The sequence below is a fragment of the Patiria miniata genome, unplaced genomic scaffold (assembly GCF_015706575.1).
Source record: "Patiria miniata isolate m_02_andy unplaced genomic scaffold, ASM1570657v1 HiC_scaffold_20, whole genome shotgun sequence".
NCBI lineage: Eukaryota > Metazoa > Echinodermata > Asteroidea > Valvatida > Asterinidae > Patiria > Patiria miniata.
Genome location: NW_024037059.1, coordinates 12,664,981 through 12,691,994, shown reverse-complemented (window position 1 = coordinate 12,691,994; position 27,014 = coordinate 12,664,981). Strand labels below are relative to the sequence as shown.

Below are 27,014 nucleotides of genomic sequence, written 5' to 3'. Positions count from 1 at the left end.
TACGGCATGGACGTAAATTTCGGATTCTATTTTCATTAAAAAAATGGACAGATTATAACTGATTTATTTCTGCCATCGAGGCAGAAATAGATTCCGTTGAGTAACCTGAGTTTGCATGATTTGAGAATTGTTACTGTATATAAAGTATATATCAAATATTTCACATGTAGATTTGGTATTTAGAATGGGAAAACGTGGGCTTTTATATTCAGGGTTCTGATGTGTGTGACGGTCTGGCTGTCTAGTCTCCAGTCAAGGCTGTTGTAGGGCAGGACTCTAGTCCAGTGATCGACAGATCACAAGGGTACCCCTCATCAGGCAACTTGAAACCGTATATTGATATGCATTAGAAAAGTGTTTTGTTTTTAATGCGTGCAAATGAACAAATTGTTGAAAGTTTGGCAAAAAACTGTACTATGTACTCTACATATATTATGTAAGACATGCTTTTATGGGGGCATTAGGCAGTGGTGGATTGTGGGGATTGTTAGGGTGGTTAGCAGTCATCTTCCGTCCAGCCAAAGTCATTTGGGCTCAGATGTTAGTCTGGAAAATGCCAACTGGAGAAAAAATCCCAAGAATCCAAAACATTCGTTGAATAACACTCGTCATAAGATCTCGATTCATTTGCTTTGAACATTTGGTCCCTCTTATTAATTGTCTCTGTTTTGAAGTCAACACCCTCCGTCAACCCGCTTAAAAAATCAAGGATCTGCCATTTACTTGGGTAGGCTTTTATCACCACCAAACTTTATATCTTTCATAATATATGGCGTGAGAATTTGCCTAAGTAGGCCTATAATAAAGGTCCAATAATTCGGACCCATTGCATTACTTCATTTTTTGCGCAAAAACCATTGCGTTTCATTTCGCAAAAACTAATGCGTTATTTTGCAATATTATTGAGTTATTTCGCGATAAAAAAATATTTTGTTACACTTAAAGCCTGGCACGAACAGGCTTCCATAAAACACAGCTTGCAGTATATAAACTCTTTAACACAAACTAGTTAAGAAGCATGTCAAACTTACAGTTCTCGGAGATTGGAGAGTGCGCTAAATGTACCAGCTGGAATCGACACGAGCGGAAGATTTGTCATCCTACTATCAAATCAAATGGGGAATATAACAAAGCTGAAATACACTGCAAAATATGTAAATTTTAAATCTCTATTCAATTAAACTGCCTGTACGGCATGGACGTAAATTTCCCATTCCATTTTCATTCAAACATTGGACAGATTAAAACTGATTTATTTCTGCCATCGAGGCAGAAATGGACTCCGTTGAGTAGCCCGAGTTTGCATGATTTAAGAATTGTTATTGTATAAAGTATATATCAAATATTTTGCATTTAGATGATTTGGTATTTAGAATGGGAACATTTGTGCTTTTATATTCAGGGTTCTACTGTGCAGTGGCGTAGCCAAGGGGGGGGGGGTCGACAGCCCCCCGTGAAACCTCGTCGCCCCCCAGTCCCCCCCCCCCAGTCTGTCCCCCCCCCCCCCCCCCCCCACTGAGATTTTGAGTTTCTAACAAAAATTATCATAGATCTACATGACGCCCCCCATAAAATGTTCCAGCGCGCCCCCCCCCCCCCTGAAAAATTCCTGGCTACGCCACTACTACTGTGGGTGACGGGCTGGCTGTCTAGTCTCCAGTCAAGACTGTTGTAGGGCAGGACTCTAGTCCAGTGATCGACGGATCACAAGGGTACCCCTCATCAGGCAACTTGAAACCGTATATTGATATGCATTAGAAAAGTGTTTTGTTTTTAATGCGTGCAAATGAACAAAGTGTTGAAAGTTTGGCAAAAAAACTGTCCTTTGTACTCTTCATATATTATGTTAGACATGCTTTTATGGGGGCATTAGGCAGTGGTGGATTGTGGAGATTGTTAGGGTGGTTAGCAGTCATCTTCCGTCCAGCCAAAGTCATTTGGGCTCAGATGTTAGTCTGGAAAATGCCAACTGGAGAAAAAATCCCAAGAATCCAAAACATTCGTTGAATAACACTCGTCATAAGATCTCGATTCATTTGCTTTGAACATTTGGTCCCTCTTATTAAATGTCTCTGTTTTGAATTAAGCACCCTCCGTCAACCCGCTTAAAAAAATCAAGGATCTGCCATTTACTTGGGTAGGCTTTTATCACCACCAAACTTTATATCTTTCATAATATATGGCGTGAGAATTTGCCTAAGTAGGCCTATAATAAAGGTCCAATAATTCGGACCCATTGCATTACTTCATTTTTTGCGCAAAAACCATTGCGTTTCATTTCGCAAAAACTAATGCGTTATTTTGCAATATTATTGAGTTATTTCGCGATAAAAAAATATTTTGTTACACTTAAAGCCTGGCACGAACAGGCTTCCATAAAACACAGCTTGCAGTATATAAACTCTTTAACACAAACTAGTTAAGAAGCATGTCAAACTTACAGTTCTCGGAGATTGGAGAGTGCGCTAAATGTACCAGGTGGAATCGACACTAGCGGAAGATTTGTCATCCTACTATCAAATCAAATGGGGAATATAACAAAGCTGAAATACACTGCAAAATATGTAAATTTTAAATCTCTATTCAATTAAACTGCCTGTACGGCATGGACGTAAATTTCCCATTCCATTTTCATTCAAACATTGGACAGATTAAAACTGATTTATTTCTGCCATCGAGGCAGAAATGGACTCCGTTGAGTAGCCCGAGTTTGCATGATTTAAGAATTGTTATTGTATAAAGTATATATCAAATATTTTGCATTTAGATGATTTGGTATTTAGAATGGGAACATTTGTGCTTTTATATTCAGGGTTCTACTGTGCAGTGGCGTAGCCAAGGGGGGGGGGTCGACAGCCCCCCGTGAAACCTCGTCGCCCCCCAGTCCCCCCCCCCCCCAGTCTGTCCCCCCCCCCCCACTGAGATTTTGAGTTTCTAACAAAAATTATCATAGATCTACATGACGCCCCCCATAAAATGTTCCAGCGCGCCCCCCCCCCCCCTGAAAAATTCCTGGCTACGCCACTACTACTGTGGGTGACGGGCTGGCTGTCTAGTCTCCAGTCAAGACTGTTGTAGGGCAGGACTCTAGTCCAGTGATCGACGGATCACAAGGGTACCCCTCATCAGGCAACTTGAAACCGTATATTGATATGCATTAGAAAAGTGTTTTGTTTTTAATGCGTGCAAATGAACAAAGTGTTGAAAGTTTGGCAAAAAAACTGTCCTTTGTACTCTTCATATATTATGTAAGACATTCTTTTATGGGGGCATTAGGCAGTGGTGGATTGTGGAGATTGTTAGGGTGGTTAGCAGTCATCTTCCGTCCAGCCAAAGTCATTTGGGCTCAGATGTTAGTCTGGAAAATGCCAACTGGAGAAAAAATCCCAAGAATCCAAAACATTCGTTGAATAACACTCGTCATAAGATCTCGATTCATTTGCTTTGAACATTTGGTCCCTCTTATTAAATGTCTCTGTTTTGAATTAAGCACCCTCCGTCAACCCGCTTAAAAAAATCAAGGATCTGCCATTTACTTGGGTAGGCTTTTATCACCACCAAACTTTATATCTTTCATAATATATGGCGTGAGAATTTGCCTAAGTAGGCCTATAATAAAGGTCCAATAATTCGGACCCATTGCATTACTTCATTTTTTGCGCAAAAACCATTGCGTTTCATTTCGCAAAAACTAATGCGTTATTTTGCAATATTATTGAGTTATTTCGCGATAAAAAAATATTTTGTTACACTTAAAGCCTGGCACGAACAGGCTTCCATAAAACACAGCTTGCAGTATATAAACTCTTTAACACAAACTAGTTAAGAAGCATGTCAAACTTACAGTTCTCGGAGATTGGAGAGTGCGCTAAATGTACCAGGTGGAATCGACACTAGCGGAAGATTTGTCATCCTACTATCAAATCAAATGGGGAATATAACAAAGCTGAAATACACTGCAAAATATGTAAATTTTAAATCTCTATTCAATTAAACTGCCTGTACGGCATGGACGTAAATTTCCCATTCCATTTTCATTCAAACATTGGACAGATTAAAACTGATTTATTTCTGCCATCGAGGCAGAAATGGACTCCGTTGAGTAGCCCGAGTTTGCATGATTTAAGAATTGTTATTGTATAAAGTATATATCAAATATTTTGCATTTAGATGATTTGGTATTTAGAATGGGAACATTTGTGCTTTTATATTCAGGGTTCTACTGTGCAGTGGCGTAGCCAAGGGGGGGGGGGGGGGGGGGGTACTGGGTCGACAGCCCCCCGTGAAACCTCGTCGCCCCCCAGTCCCCCCCCCCCCCCAGTCTGTTCCCCCCCCCCCCCCACTGAGATTTTGAGTTTCTAACAAAAATTATCATAGATCTACATGACGCCCCCCATAAAATGTTCCAGCGCCCCCCCCCCCCCTGAAAAATTCCTGGCTACGCCACTACTACTGTGGGTGACGGGCTGGCTGTCTAGTCTCCAGTCAAGGCTGTTGTAGGGCAGGACTCTAGTCCAGTGATCGACAGATCACAAGGGTACCCCTCATCAGGCAACTTGAAACCGTATATTATGGTGTTCCATATGTGCCAACGGCGTCGCCTTTTTTTTTGGGCGTCGCATTTTTTTTTTTTGGCGTCGCATTTTTTTTTTGGCGTCGCAATTTTTTTTTGGCGTCGCATTTTTTGTTTTGGGCGTCGCATTTTTTGGGGGGCGTCGCATTTTTTTTGTAGTAAAAAAAAATTGGACGGATTAAAACTGATTTATTTCTGCCATCGAGGCAGAAATGGACTCCGTTGAGTAGCCTGAGTTTGCATAATTTGAGAATTGTTAGTATATAAAGTATATATCAAATATTTTGCATTTAGATTTGGTATTTAGAATGGGAAGACGTGTGCTTTTATATTCAGGGTTCTACTGTTGGTGACGGGCTGGCTGTCTAGTCTCCAGTCAAGGCTGTTGTAGGGCAGGACTCTAGTCCAGTGATCGACGGATCACAAGGGTACCCCTCATCAGGCAACTTGAAACCGTATATTGATATGCATTACAAAAGTGTTTTGTTTTTAATGCGTGCTGAAGAAATGAACGAATTGTTGAAAGTTTGTTTTAAAAAAACTGTACTTTGTAATTTTCATATATTTTTTAAAACATGCTTTTATGGGGGCATTAGGCAGTGGTGGAGTGTGGGGATTGTTAGGGTGGTTAACCATCATCTTCCGTCCGGCCAAAGTCATTTGTGTTCAGATGTTAGGCTGGAAAATGCCAACTGGAGAAAAAATCCCAAGAATCCAAAACATTCGTTAAATAACACTCGTCATAAGATCTCGATTCATTTGCTTTGAACATTTGGTCCCTCTTATTAATTGTCTCTGTTTTGAAGTCAACACCCTCCGTCAACCCGCTTAAAAAAATCAAGGATCCGCCATTCACTCGGCCGGGTAGGCTTTTATCACCACAAAACGTTATATCTCTCGTAATATATGGCCTGAGAATTTGCCTAAGTAGGCCTATAATAAAGGTCCAATAATTCGGACCCATTGCATTACTTCATTTTTTTTCGCAAAAACTATTGTGTTTTATTTTGCAAAAACTACATCACGAATATCGCTGTCAAATCAAAGATAAACCTTATTTATGAGACAAAATTGCTGTGAAGCAATAGGGTGTGAAATGTACGAGGGACTATCACAAGTTTTATCCAAGTGACAAGCTTATTCACGAACAAATACATTTTTTGCGACACATCGTGCCACATTTTGGTGGGTCGTTTTGCACTTTGAAGAAGAATGTCATACAGCCAAAATCACTGTGTCCTCAAGCTGAAGTCAGTTATGCGATAGAATGTGAGCGTACATTAGCAGTGATTTGCAAACAACAGAGATCACTTCAAAGACAGCAATTTTGATCACATGTATTTCTTCTTAAGGTGATATTTTTTTAAGCTCGTTATTGTAGGTTTCTTGGCAATGTCATAACAAAAATCGTTCAATTTGACGCGATTGTGTTTATACGTCAGTGAAGGGCAAAACCTTATTTGATAACATGTTTTTCTATTAAGCCAAAAAAATTGTGACAAACATTTTTATTATCTGTTACAATTTTAAAAATGCCTGATTACCTCCTGATTAAAGTCTTTTGGGATTAACCAGCTACTTTAGGGAGTGTTACTCAAACTCGAAAGAAAATGGTTAACGGTAACTTTGCACGGAGTGCAGACGGTAACTTTGAATGCAGATATGTGAAAACTATTTACCAGTTGATTAAATCCAATTCTTGATCAACCTCTTTCTGATACCTTCGACGAATTTGAATGAACGAAACGACTATTTGAATTTGAATGAACTTATTGATAGAAAGACTGCTCCAATAACGAAATCGAACGACTCTGTTCGAATGCTCATTTAAGGGAGCACCCCCACCCCCGTGGCTACGCCACTGACAGATGATCTCGAAGAATGTCTTACAGCCAAAATTACTGTCTCATCAAGCTGAAGATTGTGCGATAGAATATGAGCGTACACTAGCAGCTATTTGCAAACAACAGAGATCACTCCAAAGACAAGCTATTTTGATCACATGTACTTCTATTAAGCCCACAGAAGTTTTAGAATAACATTTGTAATATTTGTTAAATCAAAATATCAACAACAACAAAACTGATTACATCCTGATTAAAATTTTCTGGGATTAACAGCTTCTTTAAGGAATGTTACTCTTAACTCGAAAGAAAACGCTTAACGGTAACTTTGGAGAGAGTCGAATTGATGCCAAAGATTATGACGCAAATACAGTTTGCACTGTCAGCTGTGACATCGAAAACAAACAGAAACCGTATCAAACTTACAGCGAGTAGAGATTGAACAGCCCGCTAAATGTACCGTTGGGAATCCACTGCAGAGGAAGACTTTCCATCTTACTGTCAAGTCAAGAATAAACAGAGATGAAATATAAATGTATGGTGCCCCGCCAAAAAGATAGCACTAAAACATTGGGATAATGTCACCAAAATATGTACTTCTACTGACCATTATTATGGTTTTATCATAGACTTGGGAGCAGTAAGCTTATTTCCAATTATCTTGGAGGCGTTGCCCTGCATGAAGCACTAAATCCGTAGTTAATGATAAAGCCATAATAATGGTCGTTAAGTTCATATCCTGCTGATATGATACCTTTGTTTGTCTTTCTTATAGACACCCTGTACAACAAAATACTTCTAATTTATATTTCAAAGACATAACATTGCAACATAATCATCTGAACCCCCATTGTGGTGAATGTAACAGTTATTATGATCTGTTACATATATTCTTTTTCTTAAAAGAAAAAGAAAATTAATATTGTAACTTCCCGATTGAATCCCGTCATATCAATTTGCTCAGCAGAAAAAGTAAAACAACTTTTCCGCCATACATGCCTTCATTTGGTTTAGAGCTTTATTATTTTAACGATTGGCAGGATACCGGTATACTTGTGTATCGGGAACTTCAATGCTCATGGACAAGTTAGGCTTCTGTACATTGTCGGTTTGCACAGGCTTGTTGGAAGGGAGTTGGGGTGGGGCGGCGTCGTTTCTGATATTTTTCGGAATTGAAGAGCAGCTTATTCGTGGTGAGGACCAAAACTCCGCGGATGATATGACAAAAGTAACTGTCTTGCTGATCTCTGATAAAGGTCGTGACGTCAGAGGTGCCGCAGATTTGGTGAGATCTGGCATTGGTGAAGTTAAACTTGTGTTGTTCATCAAGCTGCGTTGGCTTGCGAAAACCACCACGGACCATTCTGCGTAGAAAGTCCCTATACACAGCATCCAAATGTTGTCTTTACCTCCTCAGTGGGTTCCAGTTTTGGCTGGAATAAGGTTAGTGTACTTTTAATCAGGCTACCAAGGTATGGAACTAGCAATGTCACATTATTTTATCCAATGATTTACTAACAGTGCCTTGTAAGGGGCGCAATTTGTGCGTGCGCTGTTGACCCGGTAGCTGATTTCGATGTCCCTGGTGTTGGGTTGGGCATGTGATATAATGTGCCCAGGTACTTGAATGTCTCGGTAGTTTTGATGTTCGTGTTTTTGATTTGGATAACCTAGGAGGGGTAGAGGGTGTTGGGGTTGATGGTTGTGAAGTTTGATATCATCGGCTCTGTCTTTAAGGTTGATCTTGAGATCGATATTGACGAAAACGTCGTTGAGGAGGGCGGCAGCGGTTTGGAGCTATGGCGTGCAGGTGCAGTGTTGAGGAAAAGGATGAAATCATCGGCATATACGGACCAGGAGAGTTTGCATGTCGTCGATGGAGCTTTTAGGCGGTCTTTTCATGTATGTTCATACCCATGCCTTTGTGCACCACTTAGTTTTTTCCCCGCATGCGTAATGGACCAAAAGATTCTGAAATCGTACAGACGACAGATGGCGCCATTTCGTACCCGTCGATCAGCCAAAAACAATATCACATACCGGGTAATCATCCACAAGTTACAGACGACCTAAACTCATGAACATTTGAGAACTTTAAATATGAAGTTTACAATCATGTCAAGAGCTGACATTGTCCAAATGTAAAAATTACTCTTAAAAAAAAAGAGATTTTATGAGAAAAATTCTTCCCCGCAAATTCTTCAAACCCTGCGAGAATCAATCGAATTTTAAAAATATTTCTCCAGTTTTCCTGGATAAATTAAAGACAATGCCATTGAGTAAAAAAATACATAAAAAATAATGATACTATTTCCGAGTTATTTCGAATAGGACAGTTCAAGAAAGAAAGAAGGACGTATCCGCCGAAAATACGGGTTTTTTTTCCGCTGACCCATAGGACAGCGTGATTTTCTGCATGGAGCAAGCTGGGCTAGTGCTCCATGTGGACGGTCCAACATGGCCTTCTGTGCACGGTGACATCGTTTTTGACGGCGCGCAGTTCGTACATGATGTATAACGTACGGACGGAAACTTCAAAAACAACACCCACCTAAGGAACGCAAACCTATTCGCAATAACTCGTAAATCCTGTAATAATATTTTTTAATATCTCATTCAAATGCTGTGGTAAGTGACATGTTTGAGGAAACTGGAGTACACAAAAAAAACTTAAGTTGGCCCTTTTGCTGATGATTGCATGGAAATGGAAAGCAAACAACGATCTAAAACGACATTTGTTTGAAGTATCGAATTTTTATCACAAAAAATATGACGAATAAAATAAAAAATAAACTCTTTCAATTTCATCCGGTGGCATTGTATTGCACTTGATAAGAAAAATGAACGGGACGTTCGTTATATTTATTATTATTTCAGATGCAAATTGGTGTGTCTTTCCTCCCCGCGGCGCTGCCATTTCGACAGTCACCGGCATAGCCGAAATTTTGGCGCATGCGCACAAACTAAGTGGAAGGGATGAACATTCTGCAATTTGCTTAGTGGCCTAGATTTGCGGCGTCAGGTTGTAGATCGCGTCAATAGGGGCTGGGTTGATGTAGATGAATTTAAGAAATTCGGGAGGACTATTCTGACTTTCTTTATACGATTCTTGAGGCGTTTGAGGCATTCCTCAATTTCCATTTTGGAAAGGGGGTCATGGTTGATATCGGCTAAGATGTTGTATTTTCTTGGAGGAAGGTCGTTAACAACAATAGATGATCGAATTCCGCTGGGTGGAAGGTGGGTTGGATGGGATTGAAGCTGTTCTTGAAGTAGGCAAGAATTTGGTCTGGTATAGGCAGGTAATGCCAGTCTTGGTTCTAAATAGAGTCACTTGGAGTTTGGCAGTTGCGATCAGCCTTTTCTTTTGAAATGCTCATTAGTGAGCTGACGGGTTCTGATCAGGATAGGCCCGGACAGTTTTTGGTTATTAGATCTCTCTGATTTTACTGAACGTCTGACTTCCTCCCGTTTTCGAAACAAGTTCTGCAACGTTGGATCGTTTATATCAATCGATTTTCGATGGGATTTCGATTTGCATGGCAGCGTAGCGGAGACTGGAGCGCATCGACAACGTTCACGTTGAAATCGTCGACAGTGGTGATATCAAGATGTTGAGCTTCTCCTTGACCAGCTCGCTATAGGCTGCTCTGGTATCTGGGTCTTTAGCTCATCTAGATCGAGTATTCGTGTTGGTTTAGATTGCATTGCGTTTCATGTCAGAAAAACTAATTGCGTAATTTCGTAATGCTATCTCGTTATTTCGCAATGTATTGGATTATTTCTCCATACATGTTGCGTAATTTCTCCATATATTGCATTATTTGTAATACTGTTGCGATATTTCGCAATACTATTGCACTATTTCGCAAAATTGCGTTTTTTCGCCAAATTATTGCGTTATTTCGCAAAAATAATTTGTTTCACTTTCAAAACCTGGCACGATCGGACTTCTGTAAAATGAACACAAACAAATAAACACAAACAAATAAACACAAACAAAATACAAAGCATTTCAAACTTACAGCCATGCCAGATTGGAGAGTCCGCTAAATGTAATAGCTGGAATCGACACGAGCGGAAGATTTCTCATCTCACTATCGAATCAAAAGGGGAATATAACAAAACTGAAATACACTGCAAAATATATACATTTTAGATTGGTGTTAATAGTACTATTAAAGAATTATTTTCCTTTCAGTTTTTAATCTTTATCCAATTAAACGGCCTATAAGGCATGAACGTAAATTTGCCATTTCATTTTAATTTAACCATTGGGCAGATTAAGACCATTTTTCAAATAATCACTCGGGTGGGACTCGAACCCACGAGCAGGAGGGCGTGGGTTCGAGTCCCACCAAATGATTTTTTCCAACTTTCACTGGGGAGGTTACACTGAGTATACAGTGTTTATATATCGATGAAGGGCAAAACCTAATATTGATTTACATTACCCCGGCGCAAATATTCTTCCATCTTAATATGAATAGTTAAATGCGGTACCCGCTGCTATGTACTTCATATTCAAACCAGCCAACCGATCCTCTAAGCCCGGTGGTCGAGTGGTAACACGTCTGCACTAGAAAGCAGGAGGTCATGGGTTCGAGTCCAACCTGAACGATTTTTGTTATGACTTATATTAGCGAGCTTTAAAAAGAAAATTAGTTTACTTGCATATTCGTTACTGCAGCTATTCATCAACGACAACAAAGTGTGTGATATTGGATAGAGCTTGCATCGACATCATGCTCTTGGATTACTACCAAACACGAAACGAACCTAACAGATGATCTCGAAGAATGTCATACAGCCAAAATAACTGTCTCATCAAGCTGAAGTTAATTGTGCGAAAGAATATGAGCGTACACTAGCAGCGATTTGCAAACAACAGAGATCACTCCAAAGACACATGTATTGCTATTAAGACCACAAAATTGTGACAATAACATTATCTGTTAAATCAAAATATGGAAAATGACCGATTACATCCTGATTAAAATTTTCTGGGCTGAACAGCTACTTTAAGGAATGTTACTCTAACTCGAAAGAAAACGCTTAACGGTAACTTTGGAGAGAGACGGATTGATGCCAAAGCTTATGATGCAAATACAGTTTGCACTGTCAGCTGTGACATCGAAAGATAACATGAACCGTATCAAACTTACAGCTCGCGGAGATTGATCAGCCCGCTAAATGTATCGTTGGGAATCCACTGTAGAGGAAGACTGTCCATCGTACTGTCAAGTCAAGAATAAACAGAGATGAAATGTAAATGTATGGTGCCCCGCCAAAAAGATAGCACTAAAACATTAGGAAAATGTGACCAAAATATGTACTAATATTGACGTTTATTATGGTTTTATCATAGACTGGGGAGCAGTAAGCTTATTACCAATATCTTGGAGGCGTTGCCCTGCATGAAGCACTAAATCCGTAGTTTATGATAAAACCATAATAATGGTCGTTAAGTTCATATCCTGTTGATATGGTACCTTTGTTTGTCTTTCTTATACATCCTGTATAACAAAATATTTCTAATTTACATTCCAAAGACATAACATTGCAACATAATCATCTGAACCCACATTGTGGTGAATGTAACAGTTATTATGATCTGTTACATTATATTCTTTTTCTTAAAGACAAAATTAACATTGTAACCTCCCGATTGAAGTTATATCAGTTTGCTCAGAAGAACAAGTAAAACAATTGTTTTGCCATAGGCCTACATTTCATTCATTTGGTTTACTGCTTCATTATTCTAACGATTGGCAGGATACCGGTACTTGTGTATCGGGAACTTTAATGCTCACGAGAAAGTTCGGCTTCTGTACATTGTCGGTTTGCACAGACTTGTTGGAGGGGAGTTGGGGTGGGGCGGCCTCGTTTCTGATATTAGTCGGAATTGAAGAGCAGTTCATTCGTGGTGAGGTCTGAAACTCCGCGGATGATATGACAACAGTAGCTGTTTTGCTGATTTTCGATAAAGGTCGTGACGTTAGAGGTGCCGCAGATTTGGTGAATTCTTGCATTGGCGTAAAGAAACTTGTGTTCCTCGCCAAACTGCGCTGACTTAGCGAAATCCACCACGGACCACTCTGTGTAGAAAGTCCTTATACACAGCATCCAAATGTCGTCTTTACCTCCTCAGTGGGTTCCAGTTTTGGCTGGAATAGGTCAGTGTACTTTTAATCAGGCTACCAAGGAATGGAACTCGCAATGTTACATTATTTTATCCAATGATTTACTAACAGTGCCTTGTTAGTGGCGCAATTTGAGCGTGCGCTGTTGACCCGGTAGCTGATTTCGATGTCCCTAGTGTTGGGTTGGGCATGTGATATAATGTGCCCAGGTGCTTGAATGTCTCGGTGTTTTTGATGTTCATGTTGTTGATTTGGATAACCTAGGAGGGGAAGAGGGTGTTGGGGTTGATGGTTGTTAAGTTTGATATCATCGTCTTTGTCTTTAAGGTTGATCTTGAGACCGATATTGACGAAAACGTCGTTGAGGAGGGCGGCAGCGGTTTGGTGGTATGGCGTGCAGGTGCAGTGTTGAGGAAATGGATGAAATCATCGGCATATCCGGACCAGGAGAGTTCGCATGTCGTCGATGGAGCTTTTAGGCGGTCTTTTAACGTATGTTCATGTCCATGCCTTTGTGCACCAATTAGTTTTTTTTCCCGCAAGCGTAAGGGACCAAAAGATTCTGAAATCGTACAGACGACAGATGGCGCCATTAATCCGCACCCGTCGATCAGCCGAAAACAATATCACATACCAGGTAATCATCCACAAGTAACAGACGACCCAAAATCATGAAAATTTCTGAGAACTTGATTTTTACAATCATGTTATGAGCTGAAATTGTCCAAATGTAAAAATTACTCTTAATAAAAGAGATTTTATGAGAAAAAGAATTTCCCCGAAAATTCTTCAACCCTGCGTGAATCAATCATTGGAATTTAAAAATATTTCTCCAGTTTTTCTGGACAAGTTCAAGACATTGCCATTTAGGCAAAGAATATATACAAATAATGATACTATTTCCGAGTTATTTCGAATAGGACAGTTCAAGAAAGAAGGACGTATCCGCCGAAAATACGTTTTTTTCTGCTGACCCATAGGACAGCGTGATTTTTCGCATGGCGCAAGCTGGTCCAGTGCTCCATGTGGACGGTCCAACATGGCCTTCTGTGCACGGTGACATCGTTTTTGACGGCACGCAGTTCGTTCATGTATAACGTACGGACGGAAACTTCAAAAACAATACCCACCTTACCTAAGAAAGGCAAACCTATTCGCAATAACTCGTAAATCCTGTAATAATATTTTTTAATATCTCATTCAAATGCTGTGATAAGTGGCATGTTTGGGGAAACTGGAGTACAAAAAAAAAACTTAAGTTGGCCCTTTTGCTGATGATTCCATGGAAATGGAAAGCAAACAACGATCTAAAACGACATTTTCTTGAAATATCGAATTTCCATCACAAAAATATAGCAAATAAAATAAAAATTAACTAATTTCATTTCATCGGGTTGCATTGTATTTCACACAATAGCAAAATGAACAGGACGTTTTCAGATGAAAATCGGTGTGTCTTTCCTCTCCGCCGCGCTGCCATTTCGACAGTCACCGGCATTAGCCGAGAGGTTGGCGCATGCGCACAAACTAAGTGGAAGGGATCAACATTCTGCAATTTGCCTGGTGGCCCAGATTTGTGTCGTCAGATTGTAGATTGCGTCAGTAAGGGCTGGGTTGATGTAGATGGATTTAAGAAATTCGGGAGGACTATCTTGACTTTACTTATACGATACTTGAGGCGTTTGAGGCATTCCTCAATTTCCATTTTAGAAGGGGGGTCATGGTTGATATCGGCTAAGATGTTGTATTTTCTTGGAGGAAGGTCGTTAACAACAGTGGATGATCGAATTCCGCTGGGTGGAAGGTGGGTTGGATGGGATTGAAGCGGTTCTTGAAGCCTGGGCAAGAATTTGGTCTGGTATAGGCAGGTAATGTCAGTCTTGGTTCTAAGTAGAGTCACTCGGAGTTTGGCAGTTGCGATCGACTTTTCTATGTTCCGCTGGGTATTGAGTGAGCTTATGAGCTGAGCTTCTGCTTTGAAATGCTCATTTAGTGAGCTGACGGGTTCTGATCAGGATCAGCCTGGACATTTTTTTTTTGCTTTAGATCCCTCTGATTCTCCCGAACGTCTGACTTCTTCTTGCTTTCGAAACAAGTTCTGCAACGAAAGATCGTTTATGTAAATCGATTTGCAATGGGATTTCGAATATAGCAGCGTAGTGGAGACTGGAGGGCATCGACAACGTTCACGTTGAAATCGTCGACAGTGGTGATGTCAAGACGTTGAGCTTCTCCTTGACCAGCTCGCTATAGGCTGCTATGGTGTCTGGGTCTTTAGCTCATCTAGATCGAGTGTTCGTGTTGGTTTGGAGCGACATAGACGAAAACGCGCCTGCCAGTTCACTGATGCCTTCCATCAAGAAACACTCTTGAAACTTTGTTTTTAAAGTGTCGTGAAGAAATTCAACGAATTTTTGAAAGTTCGGCCATATAACTGTACCTTTAGCCCTTCATTTGTTTTATAAGACATGCTTATATGGGGGTATTAGGCAGTGGTGGATTGTGGGGATTATTAATGTTGTTAACCATCATCTTCCGTCCGGCCAAAGTCATTTTTGTTCATTTTATGTTAGGCTTAAATATGCCACCTGGAGAGAAAATCACAATGTTCCCAAAAAAAATCGTTTAGTAACACTCGTCATAAGATCTTGATTCATTTGCTTTAGGCCTTTGGTCCCTTGTATTAATTGTCTCTGTGTTAACTTCAACACCCTCCGTCAACCCCGCTTTAAAAGCACATGATCCGCCACGCACTCGTGTAGGCTTTTATCCCCACACAAATTTTATCTCTCATAAAATATGGCGTGAGAATTTGCCGAAGTATGCCTATAATAAAGATTTATCATTCGGACCCATTGCATTATATACTCTACTTATTTGCAAAAACCATTGCGTTTCATGTCACAAAAACTAATTGTGTAATTACGTAATGCTATCTCGTTATTTCGCAATGTATTGGATTATTTCTCCATACTAGGTTGCGTAATTTCTCCATATATTGCATTAATTTACAATACTATTGCGTTATTTTGCAATACTACTGCGCTATTTCGCATAAGTATTGCGTTCTTTCCCAAAATTATTGCGTTATTTTGCAACAATATTTTGTTTCACTTTTAAAACCTGGCACGAACGGGCTTCCGTAAAATACAGCCTGAAGTAAATAAACTCCTGAGCACAAACAAGATACTAGGCATATCAAACTTACAGCCATCCGAGATTGGAGAGTCCGCTAAATGAAGCAGCTGGAATCGACACGAGCGGAAGATTTACCATCTTACTATCGAATCAAAAGGGGAATATAACAAAACTGAAATACGCTGCAAAATATATACATTTAGATTGGTGTTTATAGTACTATTGAAGTATGATATTCCTTTCAGTTTTAATTTTTAATCTCTATTTAATTAAACTACCCATGAGGCATGAACGTAAATTTGTCATTTCATTTTTATTTAACCATTGGGCAGATTAAGACCATTTTCCAAATAATCACTCGGGTGTGACTCGAACCCACGAGCAGGAGGGCGTGGGTTCGAGTCTCACCGAGTGATTTTTTTTCCAACTTTCACTCGGGAGTTTACACTGAGTATACAGTGTTTATATATCGGTGAAGGGCAAAACCTAATATTGATTTACATTACCCCGGCGCAAATATTCTTCCATCTTAATATTAATATTCAAATGCGGTACCCGCTGCTATGTACATCATATTCAAACCAGCCAACCGATCCTCAAAGCTCAGTTGTCGAGTGGTGACACGTCTGCACTAGAAAGCAGGAGGTCGTGGGTTCGAGTCCCACCTTAACGATTTTTGTTATGACTTACATTAACGAGCTTTAAAAAAAAATCAGTTTACTTGCATATTCGTTACTGCAGCTAATCACCAACGACAACAAAGTGTGTGATATTGGATACAGCTTGCAGCGACTTCATGCTCTTGGATAACTACCAAACACGAAACGAACCTAACAGATGATCTCGAAGAATATTATACAGTCAAAATTACTGTCTCACCAAGCTGAAGTTAGTTATGCGATAGAATATGAGCGTACACTAGCAGCAAATTGCAAACAACAGAGATCACTCCAAAGACAGCTATTTTGATCACATGTATTTCTAATAAGCCCACAAAATTGTGACAATAACATGTGTATTATCTGTTCAATCAAAATATAAAAAATGACTGATTACATCCTGATTAAAATTTTCTGGGCTTAACAGCTACTTTAAGGAATGTTACTCTTAACTCGAAAGAAAACGCTTAACGGTAACTTTGGAGAGAGTCGGATTGATGCTAATGCTTATGATGCAATTAGAGTTTGCACTGTCTGCTGTGACATCGAAAACAAACAGGAAACGTATCAAACTTACAGCGAGTAGAGATTGAACAGCCCGCTAAATAAACCGTTGAGAATCCACTGTAGAGGAAGACTGTCCATCGTACTGTCAAGTCAAAAATAAACATAAATGTAAATGTATGGTGCCCTCCAAAAAAAGATAACACTAAAACATTGGGAAAATGTGACCAAAATATGTACTACTAATGACCATTATTATGGTTTTATCATAGACTTGGGAGCAGTAAGCTTATTTCCAATTATCTTGGAGGCGTTGCCCTGCATGAAGCACTAAATCCGTAGTTTATGATAAAACCATAATAATGGTCGTTAAGTTCATATCCTGTTGATATGATACCTTTGTTTGTCTTTCTTATACATCCTGTATAACAAAATATTTCTCATTTACATTCCAAAGACATAACATTGCAACATAATCATCTGAACCCACATTGTGGTGAATGTAACAGTTATTATGATCTGTTACATTATATTCTTTTTCTTAAAGACAAAATTAACATTGTAACTTCCCGATTGAAATTATATCAGTTTGCTCAGAAGAAAAAGTAAAACAAATTTTCTGCCATAGGCCTACATTTCATTCATTTGGTTTACTGCTTCATTATTCTAACGATTGGCAGAATACCGGTATACTTGTGTATCGGGAACTTCAATGCTCATGGACAAGTTCGGCTTCTGTACATTGTCTGTTTGCACAGGCTTGTTGGAGGGGAGTTGGGGTGGGGCGGCCTCGTTTCTGATATTTGTCGGCATTGAAGAGCAGCTTATTCGTGGTGAGGTCTGAAAATCCGCGGATGATATGACAACAGTAGCTGTTTTGCTGATTTTCGATAAAGGCCGTGACGTCAGAGGTGCCGCAGATTTGGTGAATTCTCGCATTGGTGTAGTGAAACTTGTGTTCCCCACCAATCTGCGCTGACTGAGCAAAATCCACCACGGACCATTCTGCGTAGAAAGTCCCTATACACAGCATCCAAATGTTGCCTCTGCCTCCTCAGTGGGTTCCAGTTTTGGCTGGAATAAGGTAAGTGTACTTTTAATCAGGCTACCAAGGTATGGAACTCGCAATGTCACATTATTTTATCCAATGATTTACTAACAGTGCCTTGTTAGGGGTGCAATTTGAGCGTGACTGTTGACCCGGTAGCTGATTTCGATGTCCCTGGTGTTGGGTTGGGCATGTGATATAATGTGCCCAGGTACTTGAATGTCTCGGTGTTTTTGATGTTCATGTTGTTGATTTGGATAACCTAGGAGGGGTAGAGGATGTTGGGGTTGATGGTTGTAAAGTTTGATATCATCGTCTCTGTCTTTAAAATTGATCTTGAGATCGACATCGACGAACACGTCGTTGAGGAGGGCGGCAGCGGTTTGGAGGTATGGCGTGCAGGTGCAGTGTTGAGGAAAAGGATGAAATCATCGGCATATCCGGACCAGGAGAGTTCGCATGTCGTCGATGGAGCTTTTAGGCGGTCTTTTCAAGTATGTTCATGCCCTTGCCTTTGTGCACCACTTAGTTTTTTTCCCGCATGCGTAATGGACCAAAAGATTCTGAAATCGTACAGACGACAGATGGCGCCATTAATCCGCACCCGTCGATCAGCCGAAAACATTATCACATACCGGGTAATCATCCACAAGTTACAGACGACCTAAACTCATGAACATTTCTGAAAACTTTAAATATGAAGTTTACAATCATGTCATGAGCTGACATTGTCCAAATGTAAAAATTACTCTTAAAAAAAGAGATTTTAAGAGAGAAAAAAAATTTCCCCGAAAATTCTTCAAACCCTGCGAGAATCAATCGGATTTTAAAAATATTTATCCAGTTTTCCTGGACAAATTAAAGACATTGCCATTTAGGCAAAGAATAGATAAAAATAATGATACCATTTCCGAGTTATTGCGAATAGGACAGTTCACGAAAGAAAGACGTATTCGCCGAAGTTATACTTTTTTTCCGCTGACCCATATAGGGCAGCGTGATTTTCCGCGCTCCAGTGGACAGCCCAACATTGGCCGTTCGTACAAGTGACATCGTTTTTAACGGCGCGCAGTTCGTACATGTAAACGTACGGTCGGAAACTTCAAAAATAATAGCCACCTAAGGAACGTAAACCTTTTCGCAATAACTCGTAAATCCTGTAATAATATTTTTTCACATCTCATTCAAATGCTGTGATAAGTGGCATGTTTGGGGAAACTGAAGAACATTAAAAAAATCACCAAATTAAGTTAGCTCTTTTGCCGATGATTGCATGGAAATGGAAGCAAACAGCGATCTAAAACGACATTTTCTAGAAACATCGATTTTTTTTCTCAAAAATATGGCAAATGAAATGAAAATCAACTCATTTCATTTCAACTGGTTGCATTGTATTTCACTTAATAGCAAAATAAACAGGATGTTTTCAGATGAAAATTGGTGTGTCTTTCCTCTCCGCCGCGCTGCCATTTCGACAGTCACCGGCATTAGCCGAGATGTTGGCGCATGCGTACAAACTAAGTGGAAGGGATGAACATGCTGCAATTTGCTTGATGGCCTAGATTTGCAGCGTCAGGTTGTAGATCGCGTCAAAAGGGGCTGGGTTGATGTAGATGAATTTAAGAAATTCGGGAGGACTATTTTGACTTTCCTTATACGATTCTTGAGGCGTTTGAGGCATTCCTCAATTTCCATTTTAGAAGGGGGGTCATGGTTGATATCGGCTAAGATGTTGTATTTTCTTGGAGGAAGGTCGTTAACAACAGTGAATGATCGAATTCCGGGGTGGAAGGTGGTTTGGATGGGATTGAAGCAGTTCTTGAAGCCTGGGCAAGAATTTGGTCTGGTATAGGCAGGTTAATTTCAGTCTTGGTTATAAGTAGAGTCACTTGGAGTTTGGCAGTTGCGATCAACTTTTCTATGTTCCGCTGGGTATTGAGTGAGCTTATGAGCTGAGCTTCTGCTTTGAAATGCTCATTTAGTGAGCTGACGGGTTCTGATCAGGATCAGCCTGGACATTTTTTTTGCTTTAGATACCTCTGATTCTCCCGAACGTCTGACTTCGTCTTGCTTTCGAAACAAGTTCTGCAACGTTGGATCGTTTATGTAAATCGATTTGCAATGGGATTTCGAATATAGCAGCGTAGTGGAGACTGGAGGGCATCGACAACGTTCACGTTGAAATCGTCGACAGTGGTGATGTCAAGACGTTGAGCTTCTCCTTGACCAGTTCGTTATAGACTGCTCTGGTGTCTGGGTCTTTAGCTCATCTAGATCGAGTGTTCGTGTTGGTTTGGAGCGAGGTAGACGAAAACGCGCCTGCAAGTTCACTGATGCCTTGCATCAAGAAACACTCTTGAAACTTTGTTTTTAAAATGTCGTGAAGAAATTCAACGAATTTTTGAAAGTTCGGCCATATAACTGTACCTTTAGCCCTTCATTTGTTTTATAAGACATGCTTATATGGGGGTATTAGGCAGTGGTGGACTGTGGGGATTGTTAAGGTTGTTAACCATCATCTTCCGTCCGGCCAAAGTCATTTTTGTTCATTTTATGTTAGGCTTATATATGAAACCTGGAGAGAAAATCACAATGTTCCCGAAAAAAATCGTTAAGTAACAATCGTCATAAGATCTGGATTCATTTGCTTTAGGCCTTTGGTCCCTCTTAGTAATTGTCTCTGTGTTAACTTCAACACCCTCCGTCAACCCCCTTTAAAAGCACATGATCCGCCACGCACTCGGGTAGGCTTTTATCACCACACAAATTTTATCTCTCATAAAATATTGCGTGAGAATTTGCCGAAGTATGCCTATAATAAAGGTTTTATCATTCGGACCCATTGCATTATATACCTACTTATTTGCAAAAACCATTGCGTTTCATGTCACAAAAACTTATTGTGTAATTACGTAATGCTATCTCGTTATTTCGCAATGTATTGGATTATTTCTCCATACAACGTTGCGTAATTTCTCCATATATTGCATTATTTCGCAATACTATTGCGCTATTTCGCATAAGTATTGCGTTCTTTCCCAAAATTATTGCGTTATTTTGCAACAATATTTTGTTTCACTTTTAAAACCTGACACGAACAGGCTTCCGTATAATACAGCCTGAAGTAAATAAACTCCTGAGCACAAACAAGATACTAGGCATATCAAACTTACAGGTATACGAGATTGGAGAGTGCGCTAAATGAAGCAGCTGGAATCGACACGAGCGGAAGATTTACCATCTTACTATCGAATCAAAAGGGGAATATAACAAAACTGAAATACACTGCAAAATATATACATTTAGATTGGTGTTAATAGTACTATTGAAAAATTATTTTCCTTTCAGTTTTTAATCTTTATCCAATTAAACGGCCTATAAGGCATGAACGTAGATTTGCCATTTCATTTTAATTTAAAGCTATAGTCCATCATTTGCAGCCATCCGAAAAGTAACTGGCGTAATTATTGTTGAAAAACAAACTTGGTTGAAAGATAGTAAGGAAACTAAACTCCCTGTGAAATCATTCTTTCTGGGAAGCTGTAATTTTGAAGTAATTAACGAAAGAAGGCAGTTCCAACGGTGATTCTTAAGAAGCACCGTAAGAAAATTTAAATTAGAAGTTCGTTTTGTTATTCAGCGCAGCGCGCACAAGTATTGGAACGACGCACACGCGCGCGCGGTTGTTATAATTCGTCGGATCAGTGCGCAACGTCGCGTATAGCTGCAATTCAAAACAATTCAAAACATGATTCAGTAACTTTTGATTTGAAATTGAGATCTTAGAATGCTGTTTTTCTCGGAATGTACAGCTGAAGCTGAGCTGAAACTTCATCAGGTTAGTTGCTCAGTATCCTTCATTAGATTTTGAACTCTTTTGTTGCTTCAAACGAACAAAATGCACAAATTACAAATGATGGACTGTAGCTTTAACCATTGGGCAGATTAAGACCATTTTTCAAATAATCACTCGGGTGGGACTCGAACCCACGAGCAGGAGGTCGTGGGTTCGAGTCCCACTGAGTGATTTTTTCCAACTTTCAATGGGGAGGTTACACTGAGTATACAGTGTTTATATATCGGTGAAGGGCAAAACCTAATATTGATTTACATTACCCCGGCGCAAATATTCTTCCATCTTAATATGAATAGTTAAATGCGGTACCCGCTGCTATGTACTTCATATTCAAACCAGCCAACCGATCCTCTAAGCACGGTGGTCGAGTGGTAACACGTCTGCACTAGAAAGCAGGAGGTCATGGGTTCGAGTCCAACCTGAACGATTTTTGTTATGACTTATATTAGCGAGCTTTAAAAAGAACATTAGTTTACTTGCATATTCGTTACTGCAGCTATTCATCAACGACAACAAAGTGTGTGATATTGCATACAGCTTGCAGCGACTTCATGCTCTTGGATAGCCTTGTTCAATGCGGTCTCTCGGCTTTTTGTCGAAGGGAGATAATCGGGCCCTGCACCCACAATCAACGCGGCTACGTGCGTGTACCACCGACCCATGTCCGTACGAACGGTTCGGTACTAACACAACCAGCAAGCACACACACGTGAGTACGGACTGTACATGTACGCATGGTGTAATAAGGCAGTAAATGTAGGCCTACTGTGTTCTGCGTGTGGGTGTACTGTACGTACATGTACGTACGTGTGCGGGATATACGCGCCGCGTTGCCTGTCGAACGACCGCCTTGTTGGGTCTGCAACTTCCGGGTTTAATGTCTTTCTTTACCTTTTCGTCCAGTTTTGGAAAAAAATGGGCGGGCTTCAGGATATGCGGGTATGCCGTGATGATTATGTAGGTTCGTCTTGGACCAATCACATGAAAAAACCTTCCCAATAGTATGATTAATTCATTTTTAAGCTGACCAATTGTAAGCTTCACAAGAATCATGTGACGTCGCGCTGCATGCATAATGCATTAGTCATCATGGCGTCTTCCATGTCTTTTTAGCGAGAGCGAAATGTTCGTCACTTTTTCAACAATTTGACATTGATTCGAGTTTTTCGGCTCGTGTAATGAATCCATTTGAGTGGGCAACGATCGTCTAATGACAGCATTACCTGCAGAATTCGTTGGAGCCTTCAATACTGCTTCGGACAGACTGGGACTGAACGACTTTCACCCACAGCAACGGGCCGCCATTGCAGCGTTTCTTCGCGGATGCGACGTGTTTGTTAGCCTATCGCGGGCTGACCAATGAGAATTCAGTATACGCGGGGGGTGGTACCTCATTACCGTAATAGGTTTTGCTGGGTCAACTCAAAACCATCAAGGCGTTGGGTTACGCGGACTAGCTCATGCATGTACTGTGTGTGCATGGCTGTTGTGTGCATGGCTGTTGTACGAGTACATGTACGTGTGTGTACGTGCGTACGTGCAAGCATAGCCTCGCTGTATGGTACAAGTTACTTTCTCACTAGCAGCGTACGGGCATCGATATATGTGCACGCAATTATGCCTTGCCAAGTTGATTAGGGATTTTCTTATCGGCGATTTTTTTTTTATCGGCGAATCGATAAGCCCAACGCCTTACGCGGACTAGCTCATGCATGTACTGTGTGTGCATGGCTGTTGTGTGCATGGCTGTTGTACGAGTACATGTACGTGTGTGTACGTGCGTACGTGCAAGCATAGCCTCGCTGTATGGTACAAGTTACTTTCTCACTAGCAGCGTACGGGCATCGATATATGTGCACGCAATTATGCCTTGCCAAGTTGATTAGGGATTTTCTTATCGGCGATTTTTTTTTATCGGCGAATCGATAAGCCCAACGCCTTGGTCAAGGCTAGCTCTTGGATAACTACTAAACACGAAACGAACCTAACAGATGATCTCGAAGAATGTCATACAGCCAAAATAACTGTCTCATCAAGCTGAAGTTAATTGTGGAAAGAATATGAGCGTACACTAGCAGCGATTTGCAAACAGAGATCACTCCAAAGACAGCTATGTTGATCACATGTATTTCTATTAAGACCACAAAATTGTGACAATAACATTATCTGTTAAATCAAAATATAGAAAAATGACTGACTACATCCTGATTAAAATTTTCTGGGCTTAACAGCTACTTTAAGTAATGTTACTCTAACTCCAAAGAAAACGCTTAACGGTAACTTTAGAGAGAGTCGGATTGATGCCAAAGCTCATGATGCAATACAGATTGCACTGACAGCTGTGACATCAAAAACAAACAGGAACCGTATCAAACTTACAGCTCGCGGAGATTGATCAGCCCGCTAAATGTACCGTTGGGAATCCTTTGAAGAGGAAGACTGTCCATCACACTGTCAAGTAAAAAAACACAACCAGAAATGTAAATGTATGGTGCCCTCCAAAAAAGATAACACTAAAACTTGGGAAAATGTGACCAAAATATGTACTATTCATAAATACCTCAGACAGTTTAGCTATTCCTATTGGTCGAGAGCCCGTCACGTGGCCGGTCTTAAACGGATGATAAAGACATGGCTAGCTTGTCTTAAACACTCTTCCAGTGTCACAATAAAATGTGGACTCCTAAAAATCCAGTGCCTCTTACCGTTTCATTGGTTGAACGTTCACAATCCTCACGTAGGCATGCGCAACACTACAAGCGAGTCAGAATTTTATAGTTCTAAATTCAAAACGCAACGCCCCAGGTGCGTTCTGCGTGACATCGCGCAGAACATGTTACGCGCGCGTCAATCTCCATAAAAGGGTTGTTTACATCTTACTCGCCAGCGGAACACTCCATTATTTTGCTAGAGGGATGCTTCAAAAAGCATGAAGTGAACTTGTTGAACAAAATCGGGATTTTTTAAACGAATTATTTGATATTTTTTTTACGGATAAGGTATTTATGAATGGGAATAAATATGTGCTCGGTCGGTATTTATCACTCTGTTTAATACCGCTTAGAGTCTGGGTGCTGATAATTACCCTCGCCTCCGGCTCGGGTAATTATCAGCACCCAGACTCTAAGCGGTATTAAACGAGTGATAAAAACCTCCGGAGCACACATTTATTCCCTTACTAATGACCATTATTATGGTTTTATCATAGACTGGGGAGCTGTAAGCTTATTTCCAATTATCTTGGAGGCGTTGCCCTGCATGAAGCACTAAATCCGTAGTTGATGATAAAACCATAATAATGGTCGTTAAGTTCATATCCTGTTGATATGATAACTTTGTTTGTCTTTCTTATAGACACCCTGTACAACAAATATTTCTAATTTACATTCCAAAGACATAACATTGAAACATAATCATCTGAACCCACATTGTGGTGAATGTAACAGTTATTATTATTTGTTACATATTTTTTTCTTAAAAAAGAAGAAAATTAATATTGTAACTTCCCGATTGAATCCCGTTATATCAATTTGCTCAGCAGAAAAAGTAAATTACTAACAGTGCCTTGTTAGCAGCAGCAGGAAGAGCTTTCTAAAATGTGTAACTCCTCTTGAGGATGACACAACAAGCGAGGCACGAGTCACCATGTGGGCAGACAGAAACAACAATTTGCCACCCTCGGCAACCATGGGGCTGATGGCTAGAGAGCAACTACCACCTGGTGCAGACGCAAGCTGGGCAAAGTGGAAATGCCTCAACAGACTGAGAACTGGAGTTGGCAGAGCCAAGGTGACACTCAACAAGTGGGGATATAGTTCCTCCAATGATACCATGTGTGATTGTGGCGTAGAGCCACAAACTATGGAGCACCTTTTGAGATGCCCTCTTCTACAACACCCTTGCACAGCTGCCGACCTTGCATTGTACAATGAAGATGCAGAGAAATGTGTTCGGCGTTGGCTGAACCGAATTTAGCTTTGTGACGTGGACTCGATAAGAAGAAGCAGCAGAATTTGTGCGTGCGCAGTCGATCCGGTAGCTGATTTCGAGGTCGCAGGTATTGGGTTGGTCATGTGATATTTGTTTGCCCAAGTATCTGCATCTGCTGGATACTGCAACAATCTCCGCTACTGGATATGTAAGCGCGTTGCAGGCGCGTGGTGGCTAGCTTGACGCTACCAGGTACTTGATTGTCGATCGGTACTTTTTGATGTTTTACAGTCCATGTTGTTGATTTGGATAGGATAGACTTGGAGTGTTGGTGTTGATGGTTGTGAATTTGATATCATCGTCTATGTCTTTGTAAGGTTGATCTTGAGACCGAATTTGATGAAACGTCGTTGAGGAGGGCGGCAACGTGTTTGAGGGCGGGTGCAGTGTTGAGGAAAAGGATTAAATATTCGGCGTATCCGGTATCCGGACCAGGAGAGCTGGGCAAAAGAGTTTGGATGTCGCCGATGGAGCTTTTAGGCGGTCTTTTATGCATGTTTGCGCAAGGTTGTGGGTGTGCTGGAAAAAAATCGTTGGTTTCGTCTTTTGACGATTCATACACAGACGTTCTCATCACGTAGTCTGTGTACAAATAGTACAAGAAGGGGCTCTCCAGCCCCCCTCGCCGTACTCCGCAGTCGTGATTTGCTGCACACGCTTCAAAACAAAGATGCCATCGGTAGTGCTAGGATTTGTTTTCGGAAACCGTACTGGTTATCGCAGAGTTGACCCTCCTACTAACCCTGGAGACGTTTTAGGATAATTGCTTTAACCATTTCGCACATGGTGCTCCCAATGGCTAGACCCCTGTACATGGCTGCGTCCTTCCTGGACCCTTTCCCTTTCCATAAAACTTCCAGATTGGAATTCCCCCAATTAGATTCCGGTATTTTCTTGGTCGCCCAGATTTGCGTCATCAGGTCGTAGATCGCGTCAATAGGGGCTGGGTTGGTGTAGATGGATTTGAGAAATGCGGGAAGGATATCGTTACTGGCTTTATGGTTCTTGAGACGTTTGATGCATTCCTCAATTTCCATTTTGGAAGGGGGTCATGGTTGAAATCGGATTCGATTTTGGAAGAAAGTTGTGAGCAACAGCAGGTGATCGAGTTCCGTTGGGTGGGAGGTGGGTTGGAGGGGATTGAAGTGATTCTTGACTTAATTGGCACGAATTTGGTCTGGTAGGCAGGTAGTGCCAGTGTTGGTTCTATGATGTGGTCACTTGTTTGGCAGTTGCGATCAGTATTTCTATTTTGCGCT

General features: G+C 40.7%; 1 protein-coding gene across 1 annotated transcript in view; it reads right to left on the bottom strand.

Annotated features, from left to right (window-relative positions):
* The window catches only part of LOC119727828 (G-protein coupled receptor GRL101-like), a 31,288-nt gene extending 4,496 nt beyond the window's left edge, over nucleotides 1–26,792 (bottom strand). The window contains exons 1-3 of the mRNA XM_038199899.1: nucleotides 26,498–26,792; nucleotides 25,321–25,534; nucleotides 24,145–24,216 (exon numbers count right to left, since the gene is read on the bottom strand). Of these exons, the coding sequence (XP_038055827.1) occupies nucleotides 24,145–24,216; nucleotides 25,321–25,534; nucleotides 26,498–26,792 (581 nt within the window). The remainder of the gene's footprint in view (nucleotides 1–24,144; nucleotides 24,217–25,320; nucleotides 25,535–26,497) is intronic.
* Nucleotides 26,793–27,014: the final 222 nt, after the last annotated feature.